The following is a 19,728-nucleotide window of genomic DNA, read 5'->3' as shown; positions in this document are numbered from 1 at the left end:
TCACCACTACTACTACCATCATCACCACCAAGCCCTAGTCCAATCAAAGGAGGCATGTCGTGGCGAAATGGTTGAGTTGTCGCACAGTCCAGTATTGAGTAAATGAGCTATAAAATATGGGAGCTCAAAAATTTGCCTAAAAATCCAAATTTGTTTTTCACTATAGATCAACAATTTAATGTCTTTTAATCATGTCCCAAAGTATTAGTACTGGAAGTGGTCAACAACTTGTTTATTTAATGTTATTTTGATAGTTCATTCTATTAAACAATGTATGCACAAATAACTTTGAAAGGCAATTAATCTAAATCATGTTTATCTTGACTCTAAGGTTACGGTCACACTAGAGTCTCAAGCCTGGCTTGACTCACCATGGGTGAGATTTCAAGCCAGGCTCGAAATTCTGGGTCGGTCACACTATATCTGAATTTAGCTGGATTGACCTCCAAATTAGGAAAGTCGAAACAGGAAGTTAGAGCACCGCCACAATCAAAATACCGCGAATCTAGATGATCTAGTACTAGGCTCGGATGTAATGGTGATGCTAGTTTTCGGATTGATAAGTGCATTTATAAATGACAACTGATGATTACCACAGGTTTTTTATTCAAGAACTTCTAAACGCAACGGCGTCATCGACTGTGATTGTTCGACAGCCGACGAGGAAATGTCAATCCCGGTCACGCCAGGGTCAATCTGGGTACTGAGCCGGGATCGAGATATGTAGATTGAGATCGAGGTCACGCCAGGCGCGAGTCGATCCAGGTGCGGTCACATTACGAAAATCTCACCCGCGGTGAGTCAAGCCAGGCTTGAGACTCTAGTGTGACCGTAGCCTAAGAGTACTATACTTTCACTTTCAAATAACTTAGGCTTGAAATGTCCAACTGTCAACTTGTACAATGCCATATCCGCAAAAATGCACTCATTGCTTGTGTTATATACCACAAGCCCATCCAGCATCAACTTGTATAATAAACAATAGATTAATCACATCCTCTCAGTATATAAGGAAATAGTTTACAACCCAAACAAAAAAAAAAAACAGGATCGTTACTGTTGGTTTTTCCTCATAAAAAACATGTTTAACTCACTGGGTGGAATATCAGGCACTCCAAGATTGAGAGAGTCATCTGCGACTCCAACAGCACAGGCGTTGATGGCGCTGCTGCCTTTGTAGATAACACTTAGGCAAGAACCATTTCCACAATCCCAAAGCCTTGCGGATCCATCTCTTGAGCAGGATACAATATTCCTTCCTTTTTCCACAATAGCAACACCTAATATTCCTGGAGTGAAATGTGTGTTACATTATAATTTATGCATACGGCCAAGAAAAAAAAAATTCTTGTGTTGGCCATGTCTTTGGAAAATCCAAAAAATGGGTGTGTCGGTAGGAAAAGTTTACCAAAAACGTGTTTTACAAAAATATAACAAATGCCATTTTTAAATCTATAGTTAAAAGCAAAATGATCGCATACCACTGTCGCATCACCACTGTCCAACAAGATAGTCTTATTCCAGGCTTTTTAGCTCATTAAAAAAAATATATATTTCATTGTAGTCAAAACAAGAAAAATAAATAAATAGAATGCCTAACCTCAATTTCGTACATTTTGGGTCGGTCAGGCGTGGCCAACACAATTTTTTTTTTATTTGGTCTAATGTATGTTGTGGTAAAAACCTTACATGAATCAATTACTTTAAATGTAGTCCATAGTTTTAGTACTGTATCTTCCACAAGCCCCTCATTCAATGTATGATATAACAAGTTCTCGTAATCTTGAAAGCTCTGATGAGGGCAGTATAGTCATTACAAAAAAATGTGCTAAAATTGAAAAAATATAATGTCTTAAAATTGAAATTAAAAATTGAATACAAACACGGGATTAGAACTTATGACCTTTGGTTCCTTAGAACACTTTGTTAACCGATCGTTATCAACGTGTCCTATTAGTGGTAATGGCAGTGATATACAATCCTTGCTGAAACCCCTGTTTTGTTTTGCTGGTGTAGTATGGGCCGCCCTGGGGTCCAACTTAAAAAAAGGGGGCAATCAACGTTTGTTGGAAATCCCCCATGTGTACAAAAGTTCCTGCACGTCCGTTCAAAACTGGCGACGCGGACCCAAAAATATCTATTAATCAATCAGCAGTATAATAGAGGCGGTAGAGTATATTGCCCTAACGGCCGCCTATACAGAAAAGATCTATTAATCAATGACCAAAAAAGATCTATTAATCAATGAGCAGAATACCCCTAGAGCTAAAAATGTAGAAACAAAAATTAGTATTTAGAGGGCTCCACTGTACATGGATATGTTACCATAGCTAATGTGTGCATACAGTGTACTCCATGAGGCAGTATGCTGGCCTTGGGTACTTTATGCTTTGGGATATATTTTAAACAATACAATGACAGTAAAGGTATCACTCGGTTGATTCAATACAGATAATAACAACAATAATAGCAATTTTACAATTTATAACATTACAACCGTAGCAAAAACACAAGATATATTGTTACAAGATGATGGCAAACTCTTAACGACAGTCTACAGAAGCCTACTCACACCAACCAGCATCTACATAACTGTACAGATCTAACCACCCTCTTCAACACAAACTTCCCTGATTGACATATGTCACATTGTTTTCAATGGACATGAACATCAAATGGAAATGAAAAACATAAAACAAGCTTTGTGTGGCTGTGGTTACTCTAATTGAACTGTGAACAAAATTGTAAAATTGGACAAACAACAACAGACATCCAATCACAGTAGAGGTTCTATAGGGTCTACCATATGTGAAAGGTTTATCCGAAAAGATAAAGCATGCACTAAAAGCTCATAACATCGATGCCTTCTTCAAGTTCATTACCAAGCTCTCACATCATCTAGTACACCCAAAAGATAAGATCAGAGATGAAGATAAAATGTGGTGTCTACAATGTACAGTATCTACAAAATATACATTCAAAACCAGACTCACAGAACATAAGAAGGATGTTACAGTTAAAACTAAAGGGTTCATCACCAGAACAACTTAGTCTTTCCAATCCACCCTAGACCTACAACACAAATCAGCTGTCAGAGATCATAATTAAAACTCAACGATATCCCCGACTGGCCAGACTCACATAGTCATAAAAACTGGATGCAACAGACAAAAAAGACAAATACAAGAGGCTATTTTAGATTCGTAAACATACAAACAACATGGACAGAGAAGACAGCGCATACAAACTTTCTAATATTTACAACCAACTTATTAGTCCTGAAACAACTGGTAGAGGGCAGCCCACCACATCGGGAAACGTCAACAACTAGCAAAACAGTCATTGTCTGATGAAGACCCATTGACAACGGGTCAAAACATTACAAACAGTACATATTATCATTGGTTTACTCACAAGAATTTTCCATGTTCTATATTATTGTTTTTTAAAGAGTTCTGGAGACAGATGTTTGCTTTCTTCAATTTATTAAATTATTATGTGAATTAATTATTTGTTAAATATATTACGCTATAAATCATTGTAAAGCACCAGTTCGAGATCTCTCTCTCAAATGAGCAAATTAGCAATGGTTTTAAGTCAACTATTTATCAGTCAATGACAACCAGATATTTCTGACATGGAATGGCAAATATCAAGTACCAAGTAGTAGCTGGCTCTACTGTAAGTTTAAGTAAGATTTCTCAATGTTTTTTGTTTTCCTGTAGAATGTACATTTGTATTTTTCATTTTCCTTTTGGATGATGTCATAATTTCACTTATTAGAATCTCCAGAGGGCAGCAAATATGTATTTATTAATCATCCAAACAGTTCAGCACAATCAATTGTTCAATAAAACTGAAACTGTAAAAAATACTTTATTCTTTATTTCACTCTCCTCGAATAGATGAATAAAATAGTCAGAATTTGGGGTGAAGCTGCTATAGCATTGTTGCTAAGCCCTAATCACAGAGTCTTTTTCAATGGTAAATGTTTGTGTACTTGTATAGAACAAATTAATATAATATTCATCTCTATGTGCTTTCCAGGACAACAGAAAAAAAAAACCAGAATAAATGGTTGAAACAGAAAAGAAAGTGGTAGAAAAGAAAAGTACAAGACAAATAAAGTATAGTGAAAACAAAACAGAAGAGTAGAGGAATATCAGAGATTGTCAAATAAGAATGATATAAGACAGCACTTTTAAGTGATCTAAAAAAAAAAAAAGAAAAAAAAAAAGGAAAAGAAAAAGATCATCAGCTTAGGAGACTCTTGAACAGATTGTGCTTGTGAATTCCAGAGCTTGGGTCAACAACTGAAAAAGACCTTTCTCTATAAGTCTTCAAATGACAGGTAGGCGCATGCTGGGTTATAGATGTAATGGCCTAATAATGACCTTTCACATTTAGCTGAACAGAGTGTGATAAGTTCCAAGATGTAATGAGGAGTGCAATGGTGCAAAAAAAAAAAAAAGGAGCATTTTGAACTTTCCTCAGTGATTGGATGCCAATGAAGTTTCTTCAAGTGTGGGACTAATGTGTTCAAATTTGGGAATACCACTGCCAGATATAATTCGAACAGCAGAACAGCTGTATATGTAATCTTCGTAGAACGGTACAAGGCAAACCAACTTAGGCACTGTTACAGTAGTTGAGTTTTGAGGTAATCAGATCATGAACAAGCTTCTTTGTGGCTGCTTCATCAAGAAAATGCCTGATCTGTCTGAGGTTACGGATAGCGAATGAGACTGATCTAGAAGAGTTGTTGATGTATGATACCATTGACATGCAATCATCAAAGACTACGCCAAGGTAAAAACATTGCATGATGGTGAGATTAGACAGTCGCCAGTGGTTAGGTCATAGGTATGGGGCTTATGCTTCAGAATATACTTTGTGTTTTCTTAGCATTAAATGAAAGCATGTTCTTGGCAAGCCAAGAATGAACTTCAGAAATAAGAAGTGAGAACATTGCATGATGGTGAGATTAGACAGCCGCCAGTGGTAAGGTCATAGGTAGTGAGGATATAAGGCTTATGCTTCAGAATAAACTTTTTGTTTTCTTAGCATTAAATGAAAGCATGTTCTTGGCAAGCCAAGAATGAACTTCAGAAATGCAGCCTTCCATGTTGAGAACAGCATAAATGACATCATCAGGTTTGAAGCAGATTGTTGACTATTAGTTAAAGTTGAAGATTACCTACACTATCAAGCCTCATATAAAGAAGACTACAGTAGCTTAATAGTTATTGGAAAGTTCCACTCACAATTGGGTCAGTGTACTTGCAGTTCATTGTACAAAAATAACATCAACCTACAATGCAGACTATTACTCTATTAATAAATTGTTATTATACATAACAATAATTTTCATTTGATTGGTTAATTATACAGTAGTCATATAGTAGTCTTTTTAATTATGAGAAAAAATTAGCAATTAACATAAAATTTAGGGACTATCAGACGGAATGGCAGTAGGTAAATAACTAACCAGCAGTGTGTCCTCGTAAAGTGACGGGACAGCTCCCATCCTCTACAGACCAAATCTTCAGTTGCAAGTCACTGCCTCCGCTCAGAACAACCAAGCCAGATGGGAAGAAATGGCAGCAATTCACGTCACCCAGATGTTGACTATTAGTTAAAGTTGAAGATTACCTCCACTATCAAGCCTCATATAAAGAAGACTACAGTAGCTTAATAGTTATTGGAAAGTTCCACTCACAATTGGGTCAGTGTACTTGCAGTTCATTGTACAAAAATAACATCAACCTACAATGCAGACTATTACTCTATTAATAAATTGTTATTATACATAACAATAATTTTCATTTGATTGGTTAATTATACAGTAGTCATATGGGATTAACTAAATGTTGAATATTGCAAAAACTGACGTCACTTTAAATTTTTGGTTCCACTACCCGATTTCACCCTACAATTTTAATTCCAGCCTATGAACATTACCGCCTTGGGAAAAGTAGAAAAATTTAGGTTATTTGCACACCGCCTTTTACAATTTGACACTACAAGTGCAGACAATCTGGGTAGCAAAAATGGGTCAAAGCAAACACTAGCAATATAACAATATAAACCTACCTAACAAATAACAAGATTTTTAGAAAATAGATGCATAAATAAAATATAATGAATGTTTCTCTGTATCTATGTACAATGGAAGACAAGCTAAAATTGATTTTAAGTTATTAATAGATTTTGAAAATGTTGACAATACAACATGTTTTGGCCATATCTCTGAAACATGATTTTCGAGGAGTGACTTGTTGGGGTATTTTTTGCTAGATATTTTCATTTGGTGAAAGATAAAATGTTTCATTCAAATCGGCTTAAAGTTTTGAAAATAATATTCGTTCTACCAAATGAAAACAGTCTATCTCAAAGTAGTTATAAATATTCATTTGAAAATAACATTTGTTCTACCAAATGAAAACAGTCTATCTCAAAGTAATTATAAATATTCATTATTTGTATATTTAGTAGAAGTAAAGGTTAGCAATTAACATAAAATTTAGGGACTATCAGACGGAATGGCAGTAGGTAAATAACTAACCAGCAGTGTGTCCTCGTAAAGTGACGGGACAGCTCCCATCCTCTACAGACCAAATCTTCAGTTGCAAGTCACTGCCTCCGCTCAGAACAACCAAGCCAGATGGGAAGAAACGGCAGCAATTTACGTCACCCAGATGTCCGGATAGCTCCCTCTGGAATAAAATAAACTGATAGTTTGAAACAGCACATTTCATATCAAATTGTTATCACTGAATATATATTGGGAAATCATCAAAAAGAGATAATTTTTCAATTGCATTGAATCTCAAGGGTATTATAAGGTTTCACATGCAGATGAAGTGATTAGGAAATCAGGGTTGAAGTCTCGACAATGGTCCCATAGTTCATTCCCATGTTGCATAATGTTTCCCCATGGCTAAATTTCCATAACTAGTTTCATATGGAAAAACACATCAAAACACTAATTTAATTCAATGAAAATTTAATTCTATTTTACAATGTGGCTGACTGCAGCGTTCAGTAAGATAATGTTCAAAAATCAAATATTCTATTACTAACGATCTAAAATTATGGAACCCTGATTGATTTCTTGAAGGATATTAGAGTTCATTTTTAAGTGCTTTGACTCTTATTAACTGACTTTAAGGAAAGACATTTTGTTTATTTTTATAATTTAATGATTGTTTCATTAATACTGTTGTCTATCGTAAACTATTAATTACGCTGCTCTTTTCATATAAAGAAATCTTGGAAATCACGTAAGTAGGATTTGATGTCAAATTACAAAACATGTAGGCTTGACACCTTGACCTCTGATGAAGTGTCCAAAATTTGCTACAAAAATGTGAAGCAATATTATGACAAAATGATTATTGTTTATTTTCGGTAAAATATTTCAGCTGCTCCGAGTTCATTTCCTATTCTTCCTTCTTCCTCTATTCTTCTTCTATATTTTGCGTTATTCTTATTCATAATTAACATGTTACTTTACACATACATCATTATAATAAGCTTATTTTTAAATTACACCTTTTTGTGTTTTAAGGTCAGACTCTATGTAGGCCTATACATTGTGTCTGCATTTAACAATTTTCTATCTTTGTCAATTTACAGTTGGAGGTATGTTCTGGTCCCGACCCTCTAATGTCAGTACTGGATAGTCTTATCTTCATAAGACTTCAAAGAATGGATACCTTGTGCGAGGCAAGAATTCAATTCGTCTTTACCCAGTACCTCTCGTATATTTTATTCGTGTGGGAATCTTTTAAACCATGATACAGATAATATCCACTTTTACACTATCAAGCCAAAACAAACCCCAGTGAGACACTGGAGCCAAAACCCATTTACACTTAACAAAGAAACTGCGGGATGATTTCGGGTCACACCCATTTACACTTGACAACCAACACCGGCTGAACACTGGTGGTGAATGCTGCCCTCTATAGACATTTTTGAGGAAAACTAGCTCATTAGTCTGCAATCAAGTTTACTTTCGCAGGGGGAAAACATTACAGTGTATATGTACAGTAAAAACCGAATTAATTTCTAAACAAAAATACAATCCAAAGCAATAAAATATAACTTATATTATCTTTATTATTTTAACTAAATACCTTCAAAATATACATAGTTATATTATTACAGAAACAACTAAATAATTTTTATGAAAGGGGATGATTAAAATCCCGGATTGTGAAAGTCGCGACTGTCTACACTGTGTGTTCCGATGCCGATCGTTGAGCTCATGTTCAGCTCACAGGAGTCATTGACGTTCACCAATTTACATTAACCTCAACTCCGGTGTTTAAAACCCAGTGTACGGACAACGGTGAAGTAAAAGCGAGTTTACTCTGGGAGTCCCACTGATAGTTTGAAAGGGGTACAATTAAGTTACCAAATTAATCCTAAATTTTTGTCCACACAATAAAATTTTACAGCCCATGAAATTAGGAAAAATTTAGGTCGGCAAAAATTGGCCGACCTTAAATTCTCCAAGGTCGGCAGCCTCGGAAATTTTTTACTACCTAGGCTTATGTAGTATAAACTACAATTTTTTCCGAACACTCGACCTTACATTGTCATCTACAGATTGGGATTTTGTTAATTTCTCTATTAAATCAATATATTACTGGTGAAAGAATGGTCGTACTGTACTTGTATTAATTTAATAGTGTAGTATATTACATATGTTTTACATAAGAAAACCGCCGAATAAATTTCGTTTTAGCGTTCGTTTTATCGTTATCTTTGGCATGGGAAATATCACTTTCATAAAAGCTACGATCGTATCATCACAGGCTGCTTCAAAATTGCCCATGCATGTCCATTCGCATGCCCAGAATGATCTATCATGGATTTTCCACACATGTACAGTGTACTTGTCAGTACAGTAGTGAAGTCACGATGTGATCTTGATTGCGTTTAAACGCAAAGAAGGATTAGGCCTACAATATGTTGAATTTTGTTGTTTTTAGACAATAAACTACATTTTAAATATGATAATAATACTGTAAAATGAAGACAAATAATAGATTTAGATAAGCATTACGATCTACGTGGCTCACATGGCTTCAATTGGGCGATTGATTAGGCCTTGGCTGGCTAGCGTCATTCCTACCTATACTAGGCTGTTTCAGTCAAAGTTTTTGACTTTCCAACCTGTTTTTGAAGCAAAGAAATCTAGGCCTATGTCGGAAAAAAATTGCCATCCTGTAGCAATTCTGGCTCGGCAATATGGCCGGCAATTGCCGATTGCCGATGTGAAATTCATGGGCTGATTTTATTTGACAAAACACCATAGTACAGTATGTCCATATTATGTGGTCAAGATGTGATGTCATCATGACCACGGGCATGTCACATGGTTTTGTCTAATAAAATTTGATAGTCTACACAAGGCTTTAAGCTGTCTACATTATAAATTTTTATGTGACAAAAAAAATGTGATGTGCCTATATATGGATACGATGACATCATATCACATATCATCAAATTGCATAAAAAAATGTGAGGTCTCGCCACAAAATGAGTCTCATGGGTAGAAATTCAAAAATTGAGTTTATATTATATTTGGGTAGATCACATTATAAGCTTTCATTTGGTCTTTGAATGGCTTCCCTACTATAAGTAAATCCAGAGATGTGAGCATTTAAAGTTTAGGTGTATAAGAACCACGTTTTGAGAAAATCAGCCTCAAAGATAAACTAACCTGTACAAATAATATTAACTAGAATTACAGAATATGTGCAGATAACACTGTTTTGGCAAGAAAATTCACTTAAAAAGTATACAAACATAAAATATAAGTATCAAGTTATTCAAAAACATTAAAATCAAAATTTTGTAAAAATGTTGACTTTGGCCTGTTTTGGTGAATATCTCAAAATGATGTAAAAATAATACAAAAATGCATATTGCATTAGTATTTATTGGTTACACAAAAAGCCTTAATTTAAATATTAGAAGCAATTTCTATATTAGTAAAAACATGATGAAGCTCACCCTGACAATTCCAGAGTCTGTCTGCCATATCCTCAAAAGACCATCCATACCCGCAGACACGCCCAATGCTCCTGCGGATGACACATCCAAACTTACAATCTAAGAAAAACATAAAAATACTGATTTCTTAAGCTTTGTTTACACTATTAAGTTTTCTGTAAAAATATATGAGGTATGCCGAAATGTATATTTTAAAAGTCTGTGGTGATTTCATCACTTTCATTTGCACTGAAATTTCCTATCCCTGACTGATCACTAATTTGATATAGTGCCTCTGATTTTTTGCATCTCGTGTGCAAAAAGTTCAAAGCTGGGGTTTTTTTACTATATTACATCGCGATAGAATATTTTGCTGGTAGGCTAAGCTATAAACGCACATAGCAAATCTAACAAATCTCGCTCTACGGCGCTAGTTAACTTGAATAATTATGATTCTGGCTTTTTTATTTTCTTAACCTGGAAATGTATGTTCTTTTAATCTTATTGTATTTTTCTGTGTTCTCGAAAGAATAATAAATTATTTTTTTGCATATTTTTCACTGGACTTAAGTAAGTTTTTATGTGAGAGGATTCCCCTGAAATCAGCCATGCTGAGAGGGAAAGATGGGCAATATACTAACCAATATGTGCTTGAAGCAGTAGAGTTGATAGACAAATACATAATAGTAGGTCAGATGGGGGGGGGGGAGGAAGCACAGACCAATATGTAACGGATTGAGATGGAAGATCAAGATGGAATGATGAAACGATACCAGATACAATACAACGTTAGTGCACATGGCACCATTGCATAGTCTAGAGCCACTGGGTGAGTAATGTCACATGACCAATCAATTGCTTGCCAGTTGCTGTGAATCAAAGTAAAATAGAACATGGGGCAATTTTAGCAACTGCCAATCAGATCGCACGTTGTCTGGAAACGATATTGTATTTATATATGAGAGTTTTATATGTATTTCTGATGTCTTGTTTTATGTCCTGGGCATTTTCCCTTTGTTTGGACCTTGAGTCTGTGGAACCTGTCCTTTCGCTTCCTTCTTTATCTGTTTGTAAGTTGCAATAAATTGAATAAAGAAAAAACATGTGATTTGCAGTTTCTTTCAGTTTCTCACCAGTTGCTAGAAAGTAGTAAAAGTCAGTTGGGTTGAGTCGAGTTGTGAGGGCGACTTAAGCTTAAAGGAGCTATGTAAAAAAGTGAGGTAGTGAATTGTTGCATCTATGAGACTGAGATGTTAATGCCGCAATTGCACTTGACTTTTTACGGTGAAAATATTAGCAAACATCCTTCGCACATGGATTTTTCAACTCGGTAAGCTTTGGCTCGTGGTAAGACTACGGTCATGAAAAGCAACTAATGAGGGCACTAATTTGTGACCTTTACTTCCGCTTTGCAACTACTGTAACATAATACTGAGACGTAACGGCCTAGTATTGCGGCCAAACACATTAGCTAAAATGCTACAAAGGTAAATTTAACTGGGTAAAACAAGAGAATGAGAGCAGGTGTGAGTAATGAAAAGAAAATGGCAGTACAAACACATGGAAAATAATTGACAGCAGATCACCGACGCATGCATGGTTGTCAGCTAACTGACAAAGGTTATGCCAGTGAAGGACTCAGGAAGTTTTACCAAGCCACACTGTTCGGACTTGACTTTTTTGCTCAGTGGATGTGGCTAGGTAAGTTTTACTGGCCAAACAGGACTTGGTATTAAGTCTTCCGGTCAGGAGAAGTTACTACGTATGCTGTTCGCATACAGTAGGTAAGACTTAACAGCGGGTCGGTAAGTCTTGCAAAAAAAATTTCACTGCGAATGAGGCTTAAGTCCTAGTTATTTATTACTATGCTTTTACTGACTTACACTTTTGTTGTGGATATCACTGAATATGTTTCTTGGAGCAATAAACCTTGTCCTGATACCTTTGTCAGGGTGTGATATAACTATGCTATTCTGTAATAGAAAAAAATATAAGATAGTGAAATAAACATAAAGGTAATAATTATTTTATTAACAAAAATGACCATTCCTCAGAGCAAGGCTAATAATGTGAGAAAAGTAATAATTTATATAACACAACTTTTTAAAAAAAATGACTTCATATTAATATAAACATTGTATTCATATTTTTAATAAAACATTTCAGGATGCAAAATAATATTCAAAACTGCAACCACTGCATGAGCATTACATAGGCTACCACAACATCTAATTTTCTTACATAGAGTTTACAGACTGAAAAATTCATGCAGATGAGCCTTTAAATGAATTTAATTTCACAAAGCCACCATTTAGCAGGTGACCCTTGCTAAAATGTTTCCTAGCAGGTTTCTCACTGCTTTATATTGTGTAAAGTGAATGGTATTATCGTAGTATCATTTATGGTGAACTATAGATATGAATTATTTTTATAGAAAAATTACCTTTGTAATTTCCTCAACAGTAAAACCTTCTGATCCAACAACATATGGGACTCCCTCACCTGAGACGCCATAAGAAATCAGCTCACCTTGAATACTTGGATTAGCTAAAATCAGAAAAAATGAGGACACTATCAAAGTAAGGTTATCACAAAAATGTTGCGTAAACCAACAGCCCCTGTTGTGGAAGACTAGAGTAGCAGGGAGATAATAAGTATTACACTTAGGAGAGAAGGAAATATTATTATAGTTCATGTCTTGATCAAATCAAATCAAATCTAACCACAAATACATTATTCAATGCATTACACTAGAAATAGATTCACTCCAGTAATTCTTATTCGAAAGACAAACTTTGACTAGCACTACGACTAAATGATGCAAACCTTGACTAAAATGATACCTACGCAGGCCAATTTTTTTAGTCAGTCTGGGGTCAGGCTAAATTGCAGACTTGAAATATTTACCCCACTAAAAACATGTTTTTGTAACTTATGATAGACTGAACAGAATAAAAACGATTGTATAAGTAGGTCTGATGTATCTTCGGTGTATTCAAGAAAAAAGATATTAAGTTCAGCTTTCAAAACGTGAAATCAACCTGTTTTGCTGGGCACATGCAATAGTTCCTGATTTGCACGAAATCTCCTCGCTTTGCGGTCACGTAGCCTCATGTAATAACAGCAAAGTTACTCTATCGTTATATATTTTAACGATTAATGTAGTTATTATTACAGAAAATTAATTAAGCGAATGATGTTCTATTACGAATTATGAAGAAATATGTTATTAAACAACAGACGGCAGCTCTACAATTTCGTCTGCTATTAAAATTAGCTCTTTACATTGTTAGTTTGATAGTTGTTGCTTGCTAGCCATGTTCAGCTGAACTAAAACTAGGACTTGATTTAGTCATATTTAGAACTTCGACTACATTGTTTATGAATACAAATTTAATACAAAATTTTATCACACTGAATCAACACTTTAATTTTTGTCATTGATGTGAACAATTCATGAATCAGGGTGGCATCAGGCAAGAAATCACTCATTTTTGGTGGTTTTTAACTAATTTTTTGTATGAATGACGTCATAATTACCCTTAACCCTGGGCTATTTGCTCGACTAACACAATATGTTTCCAAATGTTTAGCTACTTTTGAGTCTACAATCAGACTCAAAAGCAGCTAATTGTAGTCTACAATCAGATGGCCGACTAGACCTTACAAGAATTTAAAACTGTAAAAAAAAAGACCCGTGTATAATTTTGAAAAAAAAAAAACCTATAGCAACAGGGTAGCGCCAGGATTTGCGCAATGGGGTTTGATGTCCCCGACATGGAGGGGGAATGTCACTGATGAGAACGTAATTAGGCGTGGTCGGGCGTCATTCAAAATTTCAAGGAAGTGGTATAAAAAGTATGGGTTTCAAAGAGTCTAATGATGTCATTTTTCTCCCTTCTTACTATACTGTAAAGTGTTGTAATTGCGCAGATGATATCTAAAATATCGGCTCAAATTTGTGTGCAAAATCGCTAGGAAAATAGGTGCGAGGAATCATTAATGCTGCATAATTGCCTTGCTTATATATTAAGATTTGGTCAAAGCCAAATTTTCAGCAAAATCTGTGCAAAAATCAGCCCTTATATTCCGAAATGTGCTGACGGATTTGTAGGATTTGAGTGGATACATTCCCTGTGCAGGCCTAGGCCCTATACAGTCTGGTCTTCTTACAAATTGTTTTTTTCTCTCTGAGGGTGGGGGAGGTCTCCCAGATGGTGGGGGATGGAAGCTGTTACCCCTCCTCCACCCACCCCCCCCCCCAGTGCAACCCCAATAATAGCAATATTAAATAACTATAAAGCCAAATAAAAAAATATACTTGTTAAGCATCACCGCCCGCCCCTGATTTTCTAGCTTCCCCTACACACCGGACACCCCAGCTAAGCTGTTCCTGTTGTTTTGGTTGTTGTTGTTGTTGTAATTGTTTCCTGGTCTCTTTGTTTGTCATAAGCGGTATTGCGTGATTATTACTGATTGATTTAACTGACTGATAGATAGAATTTATTCAGTATCAAACTACTTTAGCTTAGTTAGGCAATAGTAGTAGGCTAGGCCCTAGGCCTGGATAGGGACTCACCGCACATTTGGTCACCAGGACACACGGTCTTGCAAGAAATCCAGGCCTGTCCTTCATTGTGCCTATGGGTTTGAGAGTCGTGTACTTGCAAAAAGACTAAATTAATCATTGTTTTAAGTTTGAATATCGTGTTGTTAATAATAATAATAATAATAATAATAATAATAATAATAGGCCTTATAATAATATAATATGCCTATTAATAATAACAATAATGATAATAATAATAGGCCTTATAATAATATAATAATAATAATAATAATAATAATAATAATAATAATAATTAATAAAGATTTGTAAAGCGCAAACATCTCCACCTAATTAGGTGCTGGGCAGTGTCAAACAAGCAGTAGAGAAAAAAACAAGATAAATATCACAAGAAGAAAATGTAACAAGACTCATCATTTTATTACTTTACCTTCTCATTTTTAACCACAGTTATACCAATGTCTTTCGATATTTTCTTTTCTTTCTCTTTCTTACACTTTCCTTTTTTGTCATATGTTTCCTTATCTTTTTCCTATTCTTTCTTATATTTCCTTTTCTTCTTTTTTTCCTTTCTTATGTTTCCTTTTGTTTCTATGTTTCATTTTCTACTTTAGTCTCTCCTTTTCTTTCTTATGCTTCCTTTCCATTCCATTTCTTTCTTATGTCTTTTTTCTTATTCTTTTCCTTTTCTGTCTTACGATTTTCATTTCTTTTCCTTTTACATATTTCTTTCCCCCTTTCTTTCTTATTTTGTAGTGAAAATAAGGGCCCCCGTGACCTTTTTCAGGGATCAACGTTTCTCTATTTATTTATCATCACTAGATAAAAAAAAAATGAACGGGCGGGCGAGGGAACCTCCAGAAAAAAAATTAATACTAAAAATTAATAGTGTAATAATATTATAAACATTCTACTTTCTGTCTAGTGTTATCCAGATAAAGTTGAAGACAGTAAGAAAGAAGCTGCTTTGCAGGAATACCTCAAGTTAGAATCAGCATGGAAGGTTTTGGGTGATGATGATTCAAGAAGACGTTATGATGCTGAATCAAATGGTATACTGTACCTACCGAATGAGTGATACGATACTTGTGTAGTGACAGCAATCCTACAATCACATACAAAACATCACAGACATAAGATATTTATTAATCAAACCAGTAAAATCATGTAGGTCTATTTATTGTCTGTATGTTGTTTTTTTTTTTATATTTCTTTATTGCATCCAGCAGTGTAAAGGGTAGAGCTCTAAAGAAACCATCAAATGTTACTAATCCTCTGATCGGTTTCTATTTTATGACAGAAAAGCATGTACAACAAACTGTTGCAGTCAATGAAGAAGTAGAGGTTGAAGACATGGACTTTGAAGATGGTATGTATGTCTGCTGCACAAAAGAAAGTTAGTTTTAAATGTAAAATGTAACATAAAATTAATAATGTTTTGATCCCACCATATGTATAAGAATTTTGCCAATCTATATCATATGCTTTACATTAAAGGTGAAAAAAGGGTGGTTACGCCTCTTTTTTCCCCCAGTTTTTAAATATTCAAAAATCTGTATCTCATTAACCGTTCCTGAGTTTTTCGTCAATTATGTTTTTTTGTGTCTTGGAAAAATCAGTTGTACAATATATCAAAACAATTTTTTCCACCAGAGCCTGACTTTAACTTCAACATCCATAAATGGCTTACTCAGTTCCATGGGCAGAATCTAATAATGTTGCAGTGCATAGTCATTCAAACATAGTTAATAGAGTTGGTAAAATCTTGAGTGGGAGAGACAAGGATAATTTCTTTCAGATTTCTACCAAATACATCATTACAAACTAAATTGCAAAAACAATAAAGGCAAGGAAAGACTAAACAGGTGCTAGACACCTGTGCAAGTTGGTCAACCCAAAACAGTACAGATATAAACAGAAGAATTACACTAAACAGAATAATAATAACAATTACACTCTACAACAGCAACATCTACAAGAAAGCGACCAACTACAAATATTTTCAACATCAAAGTTATTAAAGAAATAGTTATTGAAATAATTTAAAAGTTTAATTTTAAAAGAATAATAATATGTTCTAAATTCTGGTAGCACATGAAGTAAATGATTGAAATGAGAATTCTGTCCTGAGGCAATGAATATCAAAAAGTGTACCAACAAGGAAACTAAGGGTAACATGGTGTGGGTGATGAATATTAAATAGATTATCTGAATTAATTGTGGTAGAGTTGAATAACTTGGAAAAGTAATAAAATATCAGCAAATTGTCACCTATAACATAATGGAGTAAATTACAAGTTTTGGAGTCTGCATTTGTAATCTAAATAATTGTTATTTAAAATATTTAGTTGCTCTATGCTGGACTCCTTCAAGTTGTTTTATATATGTTTTAGAAGTAGGATACCAAGTCCCTTTTCTTACAAGAGCAGCTTAGCTGAGTCGGCTAAACTGGTGGTAGCCACTGTGTGTGTGCTGGACCATAGAGATCTCCTGGTCCCCGGTTCAATTCCCATCGCTGCTCTGCTTGTATTTCAGATGGAGAGCTACAGTATAATACAAGTTACGATACCACACCATCATTCGGATGATACGAAGCCGTTGGCCCTGCCAACCCAATTGTACTGCCCAATTACCACCAGAAGGATCCTACTAGAAATGAGTCGTCTTATGACTTTCGTGGGTTATCCTTTGTGTTTACACCAAATAAATCCATCCATCCCTTGGTAAGGGACAAATATGTAACCAGTTAAAGATTCCAACCCTCAATATTTCAATATAAAACTTGACAGTTATCAGCTGGGTAGTTCCATCTCAGATTATTTTGATTGGAAACCAAGTTAGAAATGACAAGAAATTAACATTTTTTGTGCTCTACATCACAATCTGGCAAAGATATTGTAAGTTAATAACTTGGATGAAAAAAGAGTGAAATCTTGCTGGTGCAGTCATTAGTATGGTAACTAGTGGTTGGAGGGGCCATCCAGCCTGCCCATGCTCTTTAAATTTTCAAAATTTAAAAAAAAGTTGGGGGGGGGGTGGTGTTAGAGTTCCATTTCCAGCCATCTAGAGGTGCAATAATCATAAATTTCCCTACCTCAGGCCCAATCAAGGTTGGGCTGAGGTGGTATGCAGTAGAACCCTCATCTGTAAAAGTCCTGCCCTGGGCCCCCCTCTATTTGAATTCCTGGATCCATCACTGGTAACTGTAATCAAAGTGTTTTGATTCAAAATCTCGGAATGTTAATAAATATACGTTTTTATAAATAAACCATCTTTGTTTAAATTAAATCTTATTTTTTATTTATTAGATGTGGCATATTATCCTTGTCGATGTGGTGGCAATTACATAATCCAGGAAGCTGAGGTGTCAAACGATGTCATCGTTGCCTGTGACACCTGCTCTCTGCACATTAGGCTGATTGTGACCGATCAAGGGGATGATTCAGAGAATATTGTTGAAGAGAATCCAACATGAAAGTGATTTATTTTTTTTTTGACCTGATGTGAAAATAAGCTTCCTCTTTAGCAAAGTGCTAAGTACTGGATGTTAGCGCAAGACAAATGCTGGTTCGTTGAAAAGCACTTTTACTTGGTGTTAGGCCAAACAAAATGCTAGTTGTTTTAGCCTCCCTGAGGCACATAACAGACCTGTAAAACCAGCCTAAGGTATCAACCACAGGAGGCAGAGGTATAAAATGCACTTCATACATGAAGAGCATTTTGATCATCTGATATATTTCGACACTGTAAATCATCATTGGCGATTTGATTTAAAGAGATAAACACATTGACACATTGTAAAAACAGACATAAGAGTGTTTGACATCAATTGAACATGGTATAAAAGAATTTTCACAACTGCTTCAGTCGCATATGTCAAGTTTGTTAGGGTGCCATCTTCAAAGAGTTGGTAAATCATCAGGGATTTGCACATCCTTTTGGTGACAGTAGGTTTCCTGCTTTTGCGTCTCCCGGGCAGTAATGCCAAATAAATAAATAAATGGAAAAAAAAATTCCTATCAAATATACTGTAACAATAGCTACATATACAGTAGTGTTATGTTAGCATTTTACTTCAATTTCTTCTCATAATGTTCGCTATCATGTTTTTCCAACAATAATTATTACTTAAAATTGTATTCAAATCCAATACCAAGTATAGTTGCCAATTAAACGAGGAATTTATTAAATCCTATTTTTAATGCCTGATTTCATTTTTTTTTTTTTTTTTGGCATTGTACAGACGCTCTGAAAATAAACACAACATTTTAGTACAAAATATAAAATTCAGTAAACAAAACAAAGAATAAACAGATAGTACAAAACAACCAGAATAGCAAAAATACATGAAAAAGCATAATCAAAAATACTGTAGTAACAAAACAAAAAAATGCCAAGGAAAGACCATGGAAATGTATTGTAATGTGTTTGATATGCCATTAATAATAGAATCAACCTTAAAATCGTTCTTTGGCTATTTTTTATGAAGTTGAAGTGATAAGCGATTATATACGATTTTACCATGACGTCACTGGCGAAAAAGTTACAAAAGATCGTGTAAATAGCGCCGCGTAGTGTATCCACCGCGTAGGGTATCCGCCGCGTACGATCTTTGCGTGCAAAGCTGTAACAATCACAATTTACAGCCATGGTTACAGCATACACGCAAAGATCGTACGCGGCGGATACCCTACCCAGCGCTATTTACACGATGTGGGCTGAATCACTCGTGCGGAACTCTGCTAGTTGTAGGCTCATTGTGTGTACTGTAGTGCGCGTGCACCTAAATACAACGGTGGGAGAAAACTAGAAGATGTAACAGCAGTATGTTCTATTAACTTAAAATTTGTACACGGTAAAATGGGTTATACTGAGCCGATTTTCACCATTCAAAAGTCGATATGAGGTGCTAGTTAACGTTTATTAAGATTTTTGGAAAGAAAATAATATGTCTTTAAATAGAAGTTCATATGCATCAGCCGAATGTAGTACAATTGTTTATCAGTGTGATTAATCTACTCAATAAATAATTTTAATTACTTGTGCAAATATAAAGATGTGGGTAACCCACATCTTTATATACGACTTTTCATGGATCTCGACCTGCTATGTAGGCCCTCTTTAGGCTAGACGCGCCTAGACGGTTGGAAGCG

General features: G+C 35.1%; 1 protein-coding gene across 2 annotated transcripts in view; it reads right to left on the bottom strand.

The window, feature by feature from the left end:
- Window positions 1-19,728, bottom strand: part of LOC117120355 (proteasomal ATPase-associated factor 1-like) — a 57,017-nt gene that overhangs the window by 26,869 nt on the left and 10,420 nt on the right. For both annotated transcript variants that reach the window (XM_033265380.1, XM_033265381.1), the window contains exons 3-8: window positions 12,452-12,555; window positions 11,892-11,981; window positions 10,030-10,128; window positions 6,701-6,716; window positions 5,489-5,623; window positions 1,095-1,289 (exon numbers count right to left, since the gene is read on the bottom strand). In XM_033265380.1, the coding sequence (XP_033121271.1) occupies window positions 1,095-1,289; window positions 5,489-5,623; window positions 6,701-6,716; window positions 10,030-10,128; window positions 11,892-11,981; window positions 12,452-12,555 (639 nt within the window). The remainder of the gene's footprint in view (window positions 1-1,094; window positions 1,290-5,488; window positions 5,624-6,700; window positions 6,717-10,029; window positions 10,129-11,891; window positions 11,982-12,451; window positions 12,556-19,728) is intronic.

The sequence above is a fragment of the Anneissia japonica genome, unplaced genomic scaffold (assembly GCF_011630105.1).
Source record: "Anneissia japonica isolate Jap-2015-1 unplaced genomic scaffold, ASM1163010v1 scaffold284953_len930413_cov181, whole genome shotgun sequence".
NCBI lineage: Eukaryota > Metazoa > Echinodermata > Crinoidea > Comatulida > Comatulidae > Anneissia > Anneissia japonica.
This window is presented reverse-complemented; position numbering and strand designations above follow the sequence as displayed.